Here is a 19,189-nt window from a genome sequence, read left to right as displayed (position 1 = left end):
AATAAGGTCTAAGGCAATAATAATATCCTGTTGTCATATTTTTATTTTATTTTATGACAACAGGATATTGAATAGGGATACCTACAGTGGGGAGAACAAGTATTTGATACACTGGCGATTTTACAGGTTTTCCTACTTACAAAGCATGTAGAGGTCTGTCATTTTTATCATGGGTACACTTCAACTGTGAGAGACGGAATCTAAAACAAAAATCCAGAAAATCACATTGTATGATTTTTAAGTAATTCATTTGCATTTTATTGCATGACATAAGTATTTGATCACCTACCAACCAGTAAGAATTCCAGCTCTCACAGACCTGTTAGTTTTTCTTTAAGAAGCCCTCCTCCCAATCCAAATGATCCCAGTATTACTCTCCAATAAGGTAATAAAGGATGTAAATGGATGGCTAAGCTCCTTCATATGGAGTAAACGCAAGCCAAGGCTTAAGATGGCAATATTGCAGCTGCCAAGTTCTATGGGGGGCTTGGATCTGCCCAATATCAGGTTCTATCAGTGGTGTGCCCACCTATGKTATATTTCTGATTGGATCACAAACGATGACTCCTCTATTTGGTTAGACATTGAGACTTCTCTTTCAAAATACCCCTTAMAGGATCTTTTATTTTTCAGAAGTTTCAAGTCTGTAGAAGATCACTGCAATAATCCTATTACACTTAACACACTCAAGGTTTGGAGGTCAGTTCAGCGCTTCCTGGGAAGGTCCAAACTAACCTCTGCTCTTACCCCAATTCTTAACAACCCAGATTTTGGTCCAGGATTKCTGGATGCTGGCTTTAACTCTTGGCTTAATAAGGGCATACGCAGACTAAATGACTTATTTGCTGATAAGATTCTATTGTCATTTGAGCAGATGGTGGAGAAATACCGACTCCCAAAGCAGGACTTTTTCCGCTTCCTACAAGTAAGACATTATAATTGTGAAGAGCACCACCTTAATTGGTAACCCTGATATGTCTGTCATTGAGAGAATGCTTTTTTTTCCACAAAGGAAAATGTCTGTAAGTCTGTTTTATGATGCTTTAAGGTCCTTTCCTGCTGTCGACACACAGAGGGTGAAACAAGTGTGGGAGAAAGAATTGTCTGTGACTATTGACGAAGAGATGTGGGAGGACATTTGGAGATATGCAAAAACAATATCTATATGTAATCGTACTAGAGCAATCCAATTAAGAATAATACACCGATTGCATATATCCCCAAATCGCAGACATGCCTTTAGCCCCTCTTCCTCTTCTCCTCAGTGTCTTAAATGCAAAACTGATACAGGCACCTAACACATTGTTTATGGTCATGTACCAAAATACAAAGATACTGGTCTGGTGTTCTGCAAGAAATTGAAAAGATCCTAGGGGTTGATCTAGAATTGGACCCAGTTTCTTTACTGTTGGGTCTCCCTAGTAGGCATGTTACTTCTGTGAGTAAGAGGAGGCTTTACAACATCCTTACCTTTACTGCAAAGGAAAAACATCCTTTTACGGTGGATTAGTGATAAGGTTCCTTCTATTAAAGATTGGCATAAGATACTTTTTGAATGGGTGCCTCTGGAATATCTGACATGTACATTGCATTCTAAAACAGATCAGTTCTACAAAGTGTGGGAACACTATCTAAATTACCTAGAACCTGAGGTATCAGCTATTATGCTGCAAGGATTCTCTTAGAATGGTGGTGATCTATGTATCAGAATTACACTGTATGTTCCATGTGGTGGAACCTAACTTCTTAGTTTAAACCAAGCTTTTTTGTTTAATTTCGTTTGTAAGTTTGTTTAAATGTATGTATTGAGAGACGCAATGATGGGGATAGGGTGAGAGAAGCGGGGATAGGAAATGGTGTGCGTATGTGTGTATATGTGTATGTATTTATGTATGCGCAGGTATGTGTAGGCGAGTGCCGTTTTTTGTTGTTGTTTTTTTGCCTTGTCTCTGTTGTTGTATCTCTTTAATATAGGTGAAAATTGTGAAACTCCAATAAAAATACTGTTAAAAAAAAAAGAAGCCCTCCTGTTCTCCACTCATTACCTGTATTAACTGCACCTTTTGAACTCGTTACCTGTAATAAAGAACACCTGTCCACACACTCAATCAAACAGACTCCAACCTCTCCACAATGGCCAAGACCAGAGAGCTGTGTAAGGACATCAGGGCTAGAATTGTAGACCTGCACAAGGCTGGGATGAGCTACAGGACAATAGGCAAGCAGCTTGGTGAGAAGGCAACAAATGTTGGCGCAATTATTAGAAAATGGAAGAAGTTCAAGATGACGGTCAATCACCCTCGGTCTGGGGCTCCATGCAAAGATCTCACCTCGTGGGGCATCAATGATCATGAGGAAGGTGAGGGATCAGCCCAGAACTACACGGCAGGACCTGGTCAATGACCTGAAGAGAGCTGGGACCACAGTCTCAAAAGAAAACCATTAGTAACACACTACGCCGTCATGGATTAAAATCCTGCAGCGCATGCAAGGTCCCCCTGCTCAAGCTAGCGCATGTCCAGGCCCGTCTGAAGTTTGCCAATTACCATCTGGATGATCCAGAGGAGGAATGGGAGAAGGTCATGTGGTCTGATGAGACAAAAATAGAGCTTTTTGGTCTAAACTCCACTTGCCGTGTTTGGAGGAAGAAGAAGGATGAGTACAACCCCAAGAACACCATCCCAACCGTGAAGCATGGAGGTGGAAACATCATTCTTTGGGGATGCTTTTCTGCAAAGGGGACAGGACGACTGCACCGTATTGAGGGGAGGATGGATGGGGCCATGTATCGCGAGATCTTGGCCACACACCTCCTTCCCTCAGTAAGAGCATTTGAAGATGGGTCGTGGCTGGGTCTTCCAGCATGACAACGACCCGAAACACACAGCCAGGGCAACTAAGAAGCATCTCAAGGTCCTGGAGTGGCCTAGCCAGTCTCCAGACCTGAACCCAAATAGAACATCTTTGGAGGGAGCTGAAGTCCGTATTGCCCAGCGACAACCCCGAAACCTGAAGGATCTGGAGAGGTCTGTATGAGGAGTGGGCGCAAAAATCCCTGCTGGCAGTGTGTGAAAACCTGGTCAAGAACTACAGGGAAACGTATGATCTCTGTAATTGCAAACAAAGGTTTCTGTACCAAATATTAAGTTCTGCTTTTCTGATGTATCAAATACTTATGTCATGCAATAAAATGCAAATTAATTACTTACAAATCATACAATGTGATTTTCTGGATTTTTGGTTTAGATTCCGTCTCTAAACCACACACTTTCTATGATAAAAATTTACAGACCTCTACATGCTTTGTAAGTAGGAAAACCTGCAAAATCGGCAGTGTATCAAATACTTGTTCTCCCCACTGTATATCAAAATAGGATAATAAATTGCTCTGTGAAAAGTAGTATTTATATATTTATGTGCCACATCTTGTTCACAAATGATTGCCCTAACAAGGACAAACCAGCCAGATTACTCCATAGAAATCCCCAACATTGTACCTTTTCTCTTCTTCAAGCTGATTGGCTAGCTCTACTTTGTCTTTCTGAGTGCTGGCCAACAGAGTTTTGACTTGATGGAGGTTGCTCTCCGTCTCTGTGACATACTGTAATCAGAGAAAACAAACAATATCAGTGATGAAGTGTACCATGCTATCACCAAGAGTGATTTGACAAGTTCTCAGTAAGTAGACAAACACTACTACTACTAATTTAGGCCTGGTTCACATGTACAGTGATAATAGTAACAGAAACATTGATTAAATGAATCATGTTTTCATTGTCAAGTTAAGTAGATTTCTTTGTCAAGTCTGTAGATTATACAATAAGGGTCGGTTTTCCGGGACAAGTTTAGTCCTGGACCAAAAAAGCCCTTTCAATGGAGAATTACTTGATGCAAATCCCCGGGCGAACCAGAGCACATTGGAGATGCTTTCTTGACAGGTAAGTAGCGCTATGAGTCTGGTAAGCAACACTAAGTACAGTAACGGCTAAGTGTGTGTGTGTGTGTGTATGCGCGCATCAGTCAGTTCCAAGGATTTACAGCACACACTACTACAATAGCATTCTTTCATTGGAACATCACCATTGAGAATGCTTTTTAGTCCTGAACTATGCTTAATGTATAGCTTAATGTACAGTACAGTGTCATACTACGTGTCTGACATATGTGAAAAATCTGTCTGTGGCCTTGAGCGAGGCACTTAACCCTAATTGCTGCTGTAAGTCATTCTGGATTTAAATTTAAATATGGACTTGCTTTTATCTTATTGCAGTCAAGAGCCCAGCCATTGACTCATCAATATGGGCAGACTAATGGCAGACTAATTTAGGACATTTCCCTGGCTGAGCCACAGAGTGGGTGACAGCATGCAGTGACAGTTACAGCATGTATCTGAAATGGTACCCTATTCCCTTTGTAGTGCACTATGTAGGGGAAATTATGCCATTTCAAATACCCCTGTCACTGCACACAACATACTCGCACCCATAGGGCTCTGGTGTAACGTAATGCACTATATAGGGGATATGCCTTTTGGAAGCAGCCACACTGTCATCACTGTACCATCGTTATCACACATTCTGAACAAAACAAAACAGAAACAATCTTTGTCGGGCCAACCTACATTATATAACAACATGCTGGTCCCAGATCTCTTTGTGGTGTGCTGCCAATTCCTATGGCCAATGTGCAATAGCAGCTCAAACAGATCTGGAATCAGACTCAACATGCAGTGGCCCCTAGGAAGAGTAGCTGTTGTTGCTAATGTAACATCTAATGGGGATCTGAATAAACCAATAGACCAAATACTTTCCTTGTAAGGCAAAACAACATTCTTCCAGCGCTCTGTTTCACACAGTCATCACAGTTTTATTGTTTTCGTGAATCACGTACAAGAAAGGTTTGTGTGGCATGCTATTTAATGCTTTGCCATTGCCACTGTCTTGCTATGGTCTTTCTAGGGAAAAATATGAAATTCTCTAAACTTTCTAGTGAAATAAATGCTAGTTTATTTCCTAGCCATGTGCCTTTGACACAGCATGGTGGGAGACATAAACTTTGGTATGGCTAGCCCAAGGCCAAGATCCTCTCTGTTTCCGCTATAAACACTGTCACCTGATTGGTTGAGAGCACTGGACTTGCTTCCCTTGGCCACATTCGTTTTGCATCGCGGGTGGGCGGAGTTTGCACAATTTTAACCCGTTCCATTAGTGAAATCTCCAACCACCTAGGGCAATGCAAAACGAGTGTGCACCTTGTCTAGCAAAGAGACATCATGGAAGATAACATTCCACTTTGTATTGCTTCATGAATTTGAGGCTCGGGCTTGTTAATGAACGATGCAGATCTCCAGGCGAACCATTATTCACAGGCTAGTACCTCTATGAGTCTAGTAAACAAGGCTAAGTACAGTATAGACTAAGTACATGTGTATATGTGTGTGTGGTGTGTTTTGATTTATTTGCTTGCATGAGTGTGAACATGTTTGTATGTGTGTGTACTGTACATGTGTACATGTGCATGCAGACATTCATGTGTCAGTCAGTTCCAGGGATGTACAGCATTACACACCTGCTCCACTACACCCAACTATTTTCAGTCCAAATAAATCCAAAACAGACTGGCACTCAGGCTACTGCCTACCTGCAGGTGCTGGGCCTTGAGGGCGTTGAGCTCCTTCTCTACCTCACAGATGTGGCTGGTGGCCTTGGCCACCTCGGCCCGCTCCAGGTCCCGCTCGGCCAGCAGCTGCTCGATGTGCTGCTGTTTCTCCTTCAGTGCCTCCTGCAGCGCAGTGGTGCCAGAGATCTTGCGGGCATAGCGCGACGACGTCTCCGTGAGCTATGGAGGGGGAGTGGGGAGGGAGGTGGTGGGGGAAGGAGGTGGCAGAATGAAAGAATAATGGAGTGAGAGAAGGAAGAAGTGAGGAAAAAACATAGAGGAAGGGAGGCAGAGAAGGAGATAGGATTAGAGAAAATGTGTCTTGCAGCATTACACATGAACAAATAGATACATACTCAATTAAAAATACAAGGAAAAGGAGTGCTGGCATTACCAAATCACATAAGTTATTTTTATTCAGCATGGATCAGGGCTTTCATGATATGGTTGGATTATTATTTCATTCAGGTTGAGGGCTTTAATTTAGTCTTGGAGCATTAGAAAAACAAATGAGAAAACTAAACATAAATACAGGTCTGGACCATGGGTGGGCAACATATGACACCATGCCGGATCCGGCCCACAAGCCAATAAAATGGTGGATGTCTGTGGATTCCTTTTTTTATAATATATATATTTTTTAATTACATTATTTTGGATAAAAAATGACTTGAAGTTGACACTTGAATGTCTAAAGCTAAATATAAAGTATGTAGACATGATAATACATATATTTTTCCCACCCGCAAATTACTTTGATGAACAAAGTCCCGATATGGTCCTTGAACCAGAATTGCCTATCCCCGGTAGGCACGTGACACGTGATTTGAACAGATCTGCATTGTCATCAAAATAGTATTTAGGGAGTAAGTGAAGAAGGGGACAGACGGAGGGCCAAACTGGGTCCCCCAGGGGCATGTTCACACACACACACCTGAGGCAACGAAAGGTATAGTGACAGTGTGACTACAGCAGACTCTGTTTGATGACAATAGAGAAGGTGTGTCTGTATTGTACATTAGCCCTAGGGCAAGCACTAAGATGACCGCCTGAGTGAGAGCATGCCAGCCCGTTATATTTAGAGCGCCCTAATGCTGGCTGAAGGGAAACGGTTAATTAACCCAATGTGCTACATGCCCATCCTATGCCCACTCTTCCAAATATGTCACCTGAATGACAGGATGGGGAGGGCATTCAGAGTACACAGAGAGACATTTTCATCAATACTCATAAGATACCAATACTATCTCTTTGTTTCTCTTGCGTATGTATGTGCTGTTCCTCAATAGCTAACGTGTTTTTAGTATTCTATGTAATGTGTCTCTACTGCGTTCGTCTGTGATTTTTTTATCTTAACATCTTTCTCTTTGGCCAAATATGTATCCTGTTTCATGTATTGCATGTCTCCTTTGTTTTTCATGCAAACATCCCTCTTTGTCCTCTCTAAATCTCTCTCAATCTTTTTCTCTCTGTCTCAGTCTCTTCCTTTCAGTCTGTTTGTGTGTCTGTCAGATTTCTGAGGGTCTGCAAAAATGTGGAGAATGCAGTTAAACACTTGTCCTATTAAACACTTTGGGATCGTTGTCCTCTCTGATCAAGAACCTGGGAGAAGTTTTTAATGGATGTGCGCATACAAGCCCATTAGACTTGCAGTTATAGTCATGAAAATACATTGGTGTGTGTGTATACTTGTGCCTATGTATGCATGTGTATCTCTCACCAGGCCAGTGCGGCTGGGCCGCCCGCCCACCGAGGAAGCCACAGAGCTAACAGAGCTGATAGATGAACTGCTGGGGCTGTGGGCTAGCGACGACACCCCCATTGCCATCCGCTTGCTCTTCTTGGCCTTGGCTGGGCTGGTGGAGGGGAAGCCGATGCGGATCACCTTGTGGATGGGTGCAAACAGGCCAAACCTGGGCGGGCACTGGAAGTACCTGGGTTAGAGGAGAAGGGGGAGGGGAGAAGAGATATCTCGGTACCAATTTATTTGGATAGTCCATCTGTTGACTCTCAGTAACATTTCAACTAACTATCTACTAACCCTAGCCTAAACCTTAACCCTTAGTTTAACCCTTATTCTAAACCTAGCTCTAACCTTAGGTAGGTAGTACACTTTTTGGAAAAATACCATTGGCAACACACACTACCGGTCAAAAGTTTTAGAACACCTACTCATTCACAAGTTTTTCTTAATTTTTTACTGTTGTCTAAATTGTAGAATAATAGTGAAGACATCAAAACTATGAAATAACACATATGGAATCATGTAGTAACCAAATAAGTGTTAAACAAATCAAAATATATTTGAGATTCTTCAAATAGCCACCCTTTGCCTCGATGACAGCTTTGCACACACTTGGCATTCTCTCAACCAGCTTCATGAGGTAGTCACCTGGAATGTATTTCAATTAATAACAGGTGTGCCTTCTTAAAGGTTAATTTGTGGAATTTCTTTCCTTCTTAATGCGTTTGAGCCAATCAGTTGTGTTGTGACAAGGTAGGGGGTATACAGAAGATAGCCCTATTTGGTAAAATACCAAGTCCTTATTATGAACAGAACAGCTCAAATAAGCAAAGAGAAATGACAGTCCATCATTACTTTAAGGTCAGTCAATACGGAAAATTTCAAGAACTTTTAACGTTTCTTCAAGTGCAGTCACAAAAACCATAAAGCGCTATGATGAAACTGGCTCTCATGAGGACCACCACAGGAATGGAAGACCCAGAGTTACCTCTGCTGCAGAAGAAAAGTTCATTAGAGTTACCAGCCTCAGAAATTGCAGCCCAAATAAATGCTTCACAGAGTTCAAGTAACAGACACATCGCAACATCAACTGTTCAGAGGAGACTGTGTGAATCAGACCTTCATGGTCGAATTGCTGCAAAGAAACCACTACTAAAGGACACCAATAAGAAGAAGAGACTTGCTTGGGCCAAGAAACACCAGAAATGGACATTAGACCGGTGGAAAAGCAGCCAACAAGAGCTCAGCATATGTAGGAACTCCTTCAAGACTGTTGGAAAACCATTCCAGGTGAAGCTGGTTGAGAGAATGCCAAGAGTGAGCAAAGCTGTCATCAAGGCAACGGGTGGCTATTTGAAGAATACCAAATAGGGCTATCTTCTGTATACCCCTCTATCTTGTCACAACACAACTGATTGTCTCAAACGCATTAAGAAGGAAAGAAATTCCACAAATGAACTTTTAAGAAGGCACACACCTGTTAATTGAAATACATTCCAGGTGACTACCTCATGAAGCTGGTTGAGAGAATGCCAAGAGTGTGCAAAGCTGTCATCAAGGCAAAGGGTGGCTATTTGAAGAATCTCAAATATAAAATATAGTTTGATTTGTTTAACACTTTGTTTAACACTAACATGGTTACTACATGATTCCATATGTGTTATTTCATAGTTTTGATGTCTTCACTATTATTTTACAATGTAGAAAATAGTAAAAATAAAGAAAAACCCTTGAATGAGTAGGTGTTCTAAAACTTTTGACCGGTAGTGTATTACTAAAATGTAAACTTGCGTACTTGCTACGTCTCGACCACTACCTCCGGAGGTAGCGCACGACACTTGCCCGACAGTTGCCCCCCTTGAAGCAGGGCAGTGTAAACAGAATTGTCTAGTTGAGCCAACAGCCCTACAGTAAAAATGGTAATAGCAGAGTAATGTTTTTGAAACAGTTGAAATGTATAGACATTTTCCTAATATTTGAGACCTGAAATTGCAGTAACAGCCTGATATATTCTGAAATTGTTGCAGTAACTGCCGGCTGCACTGAGCCACATAAAACTATGGAAGCCCATCCCCATCACCAAAAACATGGCAAATGTAGATCATACAAATAGTAATATTATGTGGTGATTTCAGAGGTGGCACGACAGGTCCCAGAGAGATGGGGGGGAAATTATTTTCCTGGGACCCAGAGTTTTTCCTGATCTGGTAGTAGGCTAACCTGACCAACTCTGGATCCTAGTTGTAGCGTATGACATTGTAATAAATCAGCTGTAAAAAAAAATGTTTTTATAAGGCCTATGATGGGAACAGATTATTTTTCTAATCAGGTCATATGGTAAAAAAAAAACAAGTCCTAGAAAAACTCCTGGCCCTAGCGAGGATGAAAAATCAGAACCCTTTACACAGACAAAGGGACAATAACTGCAATTGGACAAAAACGAACAGGTTTCAGCTTGCTGTATGCAGGCTTGCATTGTGTAGGCCTTTCCATTTGTAATTACAAATATTCTCATACAGTATGTCATCAAGTTTGTGTTGATTGATTAATTCCAGTCAATTGTTTTGGATTAAAAAGGCCTAGGTAGCCTAGCCACCAGAAGAATGAATATAAACCAAATTTGATCAAATTCAAATTTTCTCAGAACACAAATAAATGTGGCCTATTTTACGCTATAAATATATAGCTTAGGCTATAAAAACATGACGTTACATTTTCCCTGGCTGAGATGGGAGTAAAGCGCATACTGTAGGCTTCTCTAGGCTACCTGCAGCTGTGGTTGTTATCAGTAGGCTACAGTTGATCAGACTGAAGCACAGACTAACTGTGCATGTTGACAAATCATGAGGCTTAAATAAATAAATAAATTGCAGCGGGTATGGGTTTCCATATAAAACAGCTTGTTGTGGTGAATTCACTTATACCGTATTGTGGCATTTAAATGTGATTTGTGACAAGTCATGGCTAGTCGTTGTCGAGTATTCCCTTACATCAACAGGTATTTTATTAGAAATCAGTCACTTTGAGGGCGGAAACCATTCTTCTGGTTAAGTGGGTTGCAATATTTGCAGTGGTAAAATCTTTCAAAAGCAGGTTTCAATAAATCAAATATGAAAGTGGAGGGAACTGGAGCATGGTGCCACTAGTTTATGCCTGCACAGCTACTGTTCCATCTCAAAACAGAATGTGACATTCATTTTGTAATGAGAAGAAGAGTGAAGTCATATTCTGGAGAGTGAAGCCATATTCTGTTTGCACGGCGATTCATGTTTTCACCATTTTGAAAATAATTCAGTTGAATATTGTGGTTCAGAAGGGAGCTCCTAGCTCTAATCGTCTACCATACAGAGGAATTGCAGCTAAAATTAGAACGATGCCGTCTTGTCTGACACTAAACCACACATGATTGATTTTTGAAGACACTACTAAGCCTACAGCTAGATCTGCCAGACAGGTGTATGTGTGTGGAGGGGGGTTTGTGTGTGTGCATGTGAGAGTGTGTGTGTGTAGGACAGAAAAAGTGACAGAGTGAGAGACAGAAAAATAGAAATAAAGAATGAAAGAGAATGATAAAGGGGGAATAGAGGAGGAATACAGAGAGAGCTTACAGCAGAGATCCAGCAAGAGAATGAGAGAGTGAACACATGCAAGGGAGTTAAATCAAGCAGGAGAGGGAGATAAATAGAGACAGACATAGACATAGAGAAAAAGACAGAGGCAGAGGGAGAGAGCGATGGGTGACAGACGGTGTATACCTGGTTCCAGCCACTGCACCGTCGTTCTTCCCCAGGGGCTCGTCCAACTCCACGCCGCACCACTCACCCTTGGCAAAGTCAGTCTCCCCCACGTAGCGCACCACTCCTGTCTTGGTGCCCCCCACCTGACAAGACAAAGGAGCATAGTGAACAAGTGCAACATCTTGGTAATGATCATGTCCAAAATACACTGCATAGTAAGAGAAAATATAGAAAAACTGCAAATGCGGTTGTCACGACTTCCGCCGAAGTTGGTGCCTCTCCTTGTTCGGGCGGCGTTTGGCTGTCATCGTCACCAGCTTTCTAGCAGCCACCGATCTACGTTTATTTTTCCATTTGTTTTGTCTTGATTGTACACACCTGGTTCCCATTACGTTATAATTTATTCCCTATTTAACCCTCTAGTTCCCACATGGTTTTGTGCGTGTTTGTTCTTTGTTTAGTGTTCAAGACTTCTGTGAGCTGGTGTGTTTTCCCTGCGTGGAAATATTTGTTGTTTCTTTTCGAGTAAAGTACGTCTTTTACTCAGTTCTGAGGTTGTCTTTCTTTTTCTTTTTGCTTGTTTGTTTTTGGCATGTGGCCCCCAAATGTTGTATACTTAAAAAAAAAGTATTATAGTGTGCAACATACTTTTCCTTCTTCTCATAAGCAACTGTGGTAAAGATTACAGGTTTAAAAAGAAGGTATGTATACCACAAAAAAGGTAACAATAACCAATAGGCTACTTTCAGTGACAATGGAGTCTTGCCATTTTAGGTGGAAGCGGAGTGTTATGCATTAATACTGTATCCCATAGTGACACTAAAGGACGTCAACAGTTAAGGGTGAAATCAGACAGGCATCTTAGTGTCGCGAGGGGAGACTTCGGCGTTGACAACAACTCGGAGGTGACATTGGAGCGCATGACTGGAAAAGCTGACCTGGCCTACATTCGGGTGCCTGAAAAGATGTCACAGCCAGTTACGCTAGTGCGATCAGACAGACTGAGGGATAGACAGAGAGCAGGTTCAGGGGGTTTGAGAAACACAAAGACCACCATGCTACTTTGGGGGTGATCAGTCTCGGCTCAGTGCTGAGTCTCTCCCATGCCGTAACACGAATGACTTCACCTCTAAATGATGCATTGAACGCACAACCACCAAGGGATGCAAATGCAGTAACAGTTACAAAATATTGCAGCTGAGAATGGAAATGGCCAGTTCAAGTGTATAGACATGATAATCTGAAAACATAAACCCTACTGCTTTACCATTTCTTTCAATGAAATTAGACAACCTTGTACTATGGTAAAGAGTCTCAACATGCCTACAGACTGAGTCATCTCTTCCCCATCTCTGCCCCAGGAGGGTCAGGAGCAAGAATGGATAGAAGAACAGGAAAGATGATAAAGAAACGTATTCCCTCTAAAGTTCAAGCATATACAAACAACGTGGACGGATGCAAACAGAGATCCATTCTCATTGTAAACTGTCTTGGAATGCCATGACGATGACAATATTGCGTCCTCTCCCAAACCCCCCAAACCAGAAATAATCTAAAAAACATACTCCCCATTTTCTCCATAACACAGCACAGTGGATGCAGGATATTTGTCCACATGATAAAGCATGTATTTAATGTATCAAAAAACACATTTTTGATCAAATGTGCAGTTACTGCTCTTTTGCTTGGTAGGGCAATAAAGGATACCTATGCAGCAGCGAATGTACCTGTCGTAAGAAAAAAGTTACCAGCTGATTGGATGATAAATGCACTGTGCATCACGCTTCGTACTGAGATGCGCTGTCTGTCACCACGCAGCACCAACAATATGCTTTGGGAACGCCCCACGTAGTGATTGGCTAGTGATTTGCTAGTGTCAATGGAGGCCGAACCGATGGGAAGACCAGATTCTCCAGGAGAATATGACCCAACCTCATGCAACATGCATCCAACGTGTTCCGAACTCAAATTCACATATAAGCAACGGTACTTAGTTAGCCAGAGTTGACTAGAAGTAAATCCACTCTAACAGTGGAACATCACAGTTAGATTTGATACCACCTCTGTTTGTGACACTGGGACATTTTTTGCACATCAATATGTCCCTTTTTTATATTTATTTTGTACATTTTGGAGTATGTATTGTAAACCCTCTGTTACCACATACTGTACTGTATGTTAACTGCTGATTGTTAAAAGAAAAAAATGAAACATTAAAAGAGGTTTCGATGACTTGATATCATTTTTTTGGTTCTTGTATTGAATATTAGGGAAAACATTTTATTAAAAGAATTCGGGTGATAGAAATGGAATGAACTATTATTACTAATTTTGAGTAACCCAATGTCATATGTTACTAATTACTTTCATTGTAATGTAATCTGTAATCAGTAAAGGATCACATTTCTCAAGTAAATCGCCCAACCCTGATTACCCAAAACAATAACCTAACAAACAACCAACAATCATTGTCCTAGAGGCCAAACAATGACATCTATGCCAGCGTGTATCTCTTACTCAAAGCCCTGCAAGGAGCAGGACAATGAAATTGAGTCTAAATTCACATGTGTGTGGTTTTAATCTGATGGCAAACGCTGGTAAAGCTTTCACTCTCTTTTCAATCTCCTAAAGTACTTTCCTGTTCTTTCACAGCCATATTGTTTAGCTTATGGCTGTGAGAATATATTTTTCCCAAACAGTATGAGATGACAACTCAAAAAGGCAAATAACAAAAGAGATATTGAGATATTGCTCCACAAGGCTTACAGTGCCTTGTGAAAGTATTCACACCCCTTTACTTTTTCCACGTTTTGTTGTGTTACAGCCTGAATTTTAAATGTATTAAATTGAAATGTTGTGTCATTGATTAACACACAATACACCCAGAATGTCAAAGTAGAATTTAGTTTGTAGAACATTTTTTAAATTAATACAAAATGAAAAGCCTTGAGTGAGTAAGTATTCAACCCCTTTCTTATGGCAAGCCTAAATTAATTCAGGAGTAAAAATATGCTTAACAAATCGCATTATAAGTGGCATGGACTCATTCTTTTTTCAATAAAAGTTGTTAACATGATTTCTTAATGACTACCTCATCTCTATACCCCACATCTGTAACGTCCCTCAATCGAGCAGTGAATTCAACCACAAAGACCAGGGAGATTTTCCAATGCCTAGCAAAGAAGGGTACCGATTGGTTGATGTGAAAAAACACAAAAAAACATGGTGAAGTTATTAATTAGGCTTTGGATGGTGTATCAATACACCCAGTCACTACAAACTCAGTTCCCGGAGAGGAAGGGAACTGCTCAGGGATTTCACCATGAGGCCAAAGGTGATTTTAAAACAGTTTCAGTCTGCTTTCCAACAGACACTGGGAGTTGAATTCACCTTTCAGCAGGACAATAACCTAAACTGCATGGACAAAACTGGAGTTGCTTACCAAGATGACATTGAATGTTCCCGAGTGGCCTAGTTACAGTTACAGTTTTGACTTAAATCGGCTTGAAAATGTATGGCAAGACTTGAAAATGGCTGTCTAGCAATGATCAACAATCAACTTGACAGAGTTTGAAGTATTTTATCCCGGAGTGCAAAGCTTAGAGACTTACCCAAAAAGACTCCACCAAAGATGCTTCTACATAGTATTGACTCAGGGCTGTAAATAGTTATGTAAATGAGATTTTTCTGTATTTAATTTTAAATAAATTTGTAAAGATTTCTAAAAACATGTTTTCACTTTGTCGTTATGGGGTATTGCGTGTTGATGCGTCTTTTTTTAATCAATTTTGAATTCAGGCTGTAACACAACAACATGTGTAATAAGTCAAGGGGTATGAATACTTTCTGAAAGCACTGTATATACTGGGAAAAATTAGCTCCAAATCACAATTTGGTAACACTTCCTATTGATACCGTCTTCATATGTATTAAAATAATTATGAGCTATGCATAATGCATTATAAGGCTGTATAATGCCTTATGAAGCAAAATGTTATAATGCCCTCACGCTGTTCTCATCACGTTGTAACGCAATATAGAAGAGGGAATTCACAGGGAACTGACATTCACAATCATATAAATAATACTAGGTTTTTTTTGTGCATGTAGTAGCCTAGAGAGGGAAAATGTCTGTCAAAGAAACGAGTTGGGGAGAACAGCTCTTTGTTCAATTCACAACATCTGACTCATGACTACTGCCCCAGTGTTTGGAATCACATCTTCTCCAGACTGATCCCGAAACACAGATGCCTTTTTGTGAGTGGGCTAGAGAAGAACCTACTGTAATTGCCTTAATGGAAAGAGCAAAGAGCAAAACTTATTTACAGCACACTGTCCTTATGGATAACATGTCATTGTCAGCACAGGGCAGTTTTTTCCAGTGGATTACAAGTTTGTATTCATCAAATGCATACAAATCAGTTGCACGGTTTCAAGAGCTAACTGCAGATGTTTGAGGATGAAAACTGCACAATTAATGTTGAGGATTGTGAATTGATCGATAAATAAATGTTAATAATAATAATACATTTTTAAAGATAGTGATAGTCATCAACAGTGCCCATGTGAGTCAAAACAGGTTGAATATGTGATGAATGCCATTCTTTCACACCCACAGTAAATCACTGAAAACAGTGACGCACATATATATCACATATGGTGCGCATTTGTATGTAAAATACGAGTACTGTCACTGGAACAGCCTCACTTCCTTGCTTCCTGCCTCCGAGAAGTGAAGCTCCATCTTGACAAGGCAGACGGACACATTCATCACCCGTGAATCTACGCAGAGATAACAAAAACACTCCCAAAGAATGTCCAGTCCTTTCCTCCTAACTCACGTTGTTTACGTAAACCTGTACGCACTGCGTCCAAAACAGCCTTCACGCCAAGGAACATATACTGCATGAAACAGACCACAACCTAGCTTGTCAAAACACAAGAAGACCTCAGTTTCAAAATAGTAGACCTTGCTGGTTTGCTGTTATCTGAGTGTTCCCTGGCGTTCCAGAACTTCCATCCCTAACCCGTCCATTTCCATGGACTTGGATGAGAAAACCATGATGGAAAACCGTGAGGCAAAGTCTGAAAGCAACGAGGTAAAACACAGTAGTGGGTTGCTTGTGGTGCAGGTTGGATGGATGGATTCACATATTACAGCCTGAGTGTGCCTGCCAGCAGTGCCAAGACATAGAGTCGGCAACATATGCCTCCACTTGGCTACTGCTTTCTCGAACTTCCTGTTTATCTGGAAGTTGGCCTGAGACATGACTCAGAGCGACTCAGCTTTAATGCCAAGACACAGAGAGCTTCACCAGAGCATTAGGCTCTGATATTTTTTTATCTATGTTTTCAAATGCAGGTTAGACAGATATCTTAGCCCTTATGAAAGTCTCTCTTAAGACATCATATTGAGGATGTGTAAGACCAGTCCTATGAAACAGTTTGTTTGCCTCACAGGTCAAATAAAGATAAAGGAAATTAACTGTGTTCTTGTGCTATCAGAAATTATTCACACCCCTTGACGTTTTGTTGTGTTACAGCCTGATTTTAAAATTGATTAAATTGAGATGTGTCACTGGCCTACCCAAAATACCCCATAATGTCAAAGTGGAATTGTCACGCACGTCGTAAGAACATTCGGACCAAAGCGCAGCGTGATATGGGTTCCACATAATTTATTGACGTGAAACGCACAAAACAATAAAAAGCAAACGATATGTGAAGCTATGGAGTGCTCACAGGCAACTACACATAAACAAGATCCCAGTGGGGAAATGGCTGCCTAAATATGATCCCCAATCAGAGACAACGATAAACAGCTGCCTCTGATTGGGAACCATACCAGGCCAACATAGAAATAAAACAACCTACATTACCCACCCTAGTCACAGCCCGACCTAACCAAAATAGACAATAAAAAGGCTCTCTATGGTCAGGGCGTGAGCAGTACCGCCCCCCCAAAGGTGTGGACTCCGGCCGCAAAATCTGACTCTATAGGGGAGGGTCCGGGTGGGCACTAGCGTCGGTGACGGCTCCGGTGCGGGGCGAAGTACCCACTCCGCTCTCGGATCGCGCAGCATCAGTGGCGGCTCTGGTGCGGGACTTTGTCCCTGCTCAGACCACGGGTCCGGCCATGGAGCCGGGTAGAACGCCGTGCCCGGACTGGGCCTCGGCGCCGAGGAAGGCTCCGGCCATGGAGCTGAGTTGGCCGCCGTGCCTGGACTGGGCACCGGCGCAGAGGAAGACTCCGGCCATGGAGCTGAGTTGGCCGCCGTGCCTGGACTGGGCACCGGCGCAGAGGAAGACTCCTGCCATGGAGCGGGACTGGATGCGTGCCTGGACTGGGCACCGGCTCAGAGGAAGGCTCCGGCCTTGGAGCAGGACTGGACGCCGTGCCTGGACTGGGCACCGGCGCAGAAGAAGGCTCTGGCCATGGAGCGGGACTGGACGCGTGCCTGGATTGGGCACCGGCGCAGAGGAATGCTCCGGCCTTGGAGTTGGACTGGACACCGTGCCTGGACTGGGCACCGGCGCAAGGGAGGCTCCTGCCCTGGAGCGGGACTGGACGCCGTGCCTGGACATCGGCGTAGAGGAAGGCTCCTGCCATGGCGCGGGACTGGACGCCGTTCCTGGACGCTCCGGACCGTTGACCGTCGCTGGAGCTTCCGGACCGTGGACCGTCGCTGGAGGTTCCCGGACCGTGGACCGTCGCTGGAGGTTCCCGGACCGTGGACCGTTGCAGGAGGTTCCAGGACCGTGGCCCTTGCAGGAGGTTCCGGACCGTGGACGCCGCAGGAGGTTCCGGACCGTGAACCGCCGCCGGAAGCTCTGGACTGGGAGACGTCGCCGGAAGCTCTGGACTGGGACCATCGCCGGAAGCTCTGGACTGGGGACCGTCGCCGGACGCTCTGGACTGGGGACCGTCGCGGACGCTCTGGATGGGGACCGTCGCCAGAAGCTCTGGACTGGGGACCGTCGTCAGAAGCTCTGGACTGGGGACCGTCGCCGGAAGCTCTGGACTGTGAACCGTCGCCAGAAGCCTGGTGCGTGGAGCCGGCACAGGTGGCACCGGACTGGTGACACGCACTTCAGGGCGAGTGCGAGGAGCAGGCACAGGACGTACCGGACTGGTGACACGCACTAGGACGTACCGGACTGGTGAACGCACTTGTGGGCGAGTGCGAGGAGCAGGCACAGGACGTTCTGGACTAGGGAGGCGCACTGGATGCCTAGTGCGTGGAGCCGGCACAGGTTGGTACCGGACTGGTGACACACACTTCAGGGCAAGTGCGAGGAGGCAGGCACGGGACGTACCGGACTGGGGAGGCGCACTGTAGGCCTAGTGCGTGGAGCCGGCACAGGTGGTACGGACTGGTGACACACACTTCAGGGCAAGTGCGAGGAGCGGGCACAGGATGTATCGGACTGGGGAAAGCGCACTGGAGGCCTAGTGCGTGGAGCCGGCACAGGTGGCACCGGACTGGTGACACGCACTTCGGGGCGAGTGCGAGGAGCAGGCACAGGACGTACCGGACTGGGAAAGCGCACTGGAGGCCTGGTGCGTGGAGCCGGCACAGGTGGTGCCGGACTGGTGACACACACTTCAGGGCAAGTGCGAGGAGGAGACACAGAACGTACCGGACCCTCCTGTCTCAGCCTCCAGTATTTATGCTGCAGTAGTTTATGTGTCGGGGGGCTAGGGTCAGTCTGTTATATCTGGACTATTTCTCCTGTCTTATCCGATGTCCTGTGTGAATTTAAGTATGTTCTCTCTAATTCTCTCTCTCTTTCTCTCTTTTCTTTCTTTCTTTCCTTCTTTCTTTCTCTTTCTTTCTTTCTTTCTTTCTTTCTTTCTCTCTCTCGGCGGACCTGAGCCCTAGGACCATGCCTCAGGACTACCTGGCCTGATGACTCCTTGCTGTCCCCAGTCCACCTGGCCGTGCTGCTGCTCCAGTTTCAACTGTTCTGCCTGCGGCTATGGAACCCTGACCTGTTCACCGGACGTGCTACCTGTCCCAGACCTGCTGTTTTCAACTCTCTAGAGACA

The 19,189-nt window shown here is 43.5% G+C and overlaps 1 protein-coding gene across 6 annotated transcripts in view; it reads right to left on the bottom strand.

Annotated features, from left to right (window-relative positions):
* The window catches only part of clip2 (CAP-GLY domain containing linker protein 2), a 60,939-nt gene that overhangs the window by 14,247 nt on the left and 27,503 nt on the right, over positions 1–19,189 (bottom strand). For all 6 annotated transcript variants that reach the window (XM_023967401.2, XM_023967403.2, XM_023967402.2 and 3 more), the window contains exons 4-7: positions 11,158–11,282; positions 7,379–7,592; positions 5,641–5,838; positions 3,498–3,601 (exon numbers count right to left, since the gene is read on the bottom strand). In XM_023967401.2, the coding sequence (XP_023823169.2) occupies positions 3,498–3,601; positions 5,641–5,838; positions 7,379–7,592; positions 11,158–11,282 (641 nt within the window). The remainder of the gene's footprint in view (positions 1–3,497; positions 3,602–5,640; positions 5,839–7,378; positions 7,593–11,157; positions 11,283–19,189) is intronic.

This window comes from Salvelinus sp. IW2-2015, linkage group LG23, assembly GCF_002910315.2.
Source record: "Salvelinus sp. IW2-2015 linkage group LG23, ASM291031v2, whole genome shotgun sequence".
Classification (NCBI taxonomy): domain Eukaryota; kingdom Metazoa; phylum Chordata; class Actinopteri; order Salmoniformes; family Salmonidae; genus Salvelinus; species Salvelinus sp. IW2-2015.
This window is presented reverse-complemented; position numbering and strand designations above follow the sequence as displayed.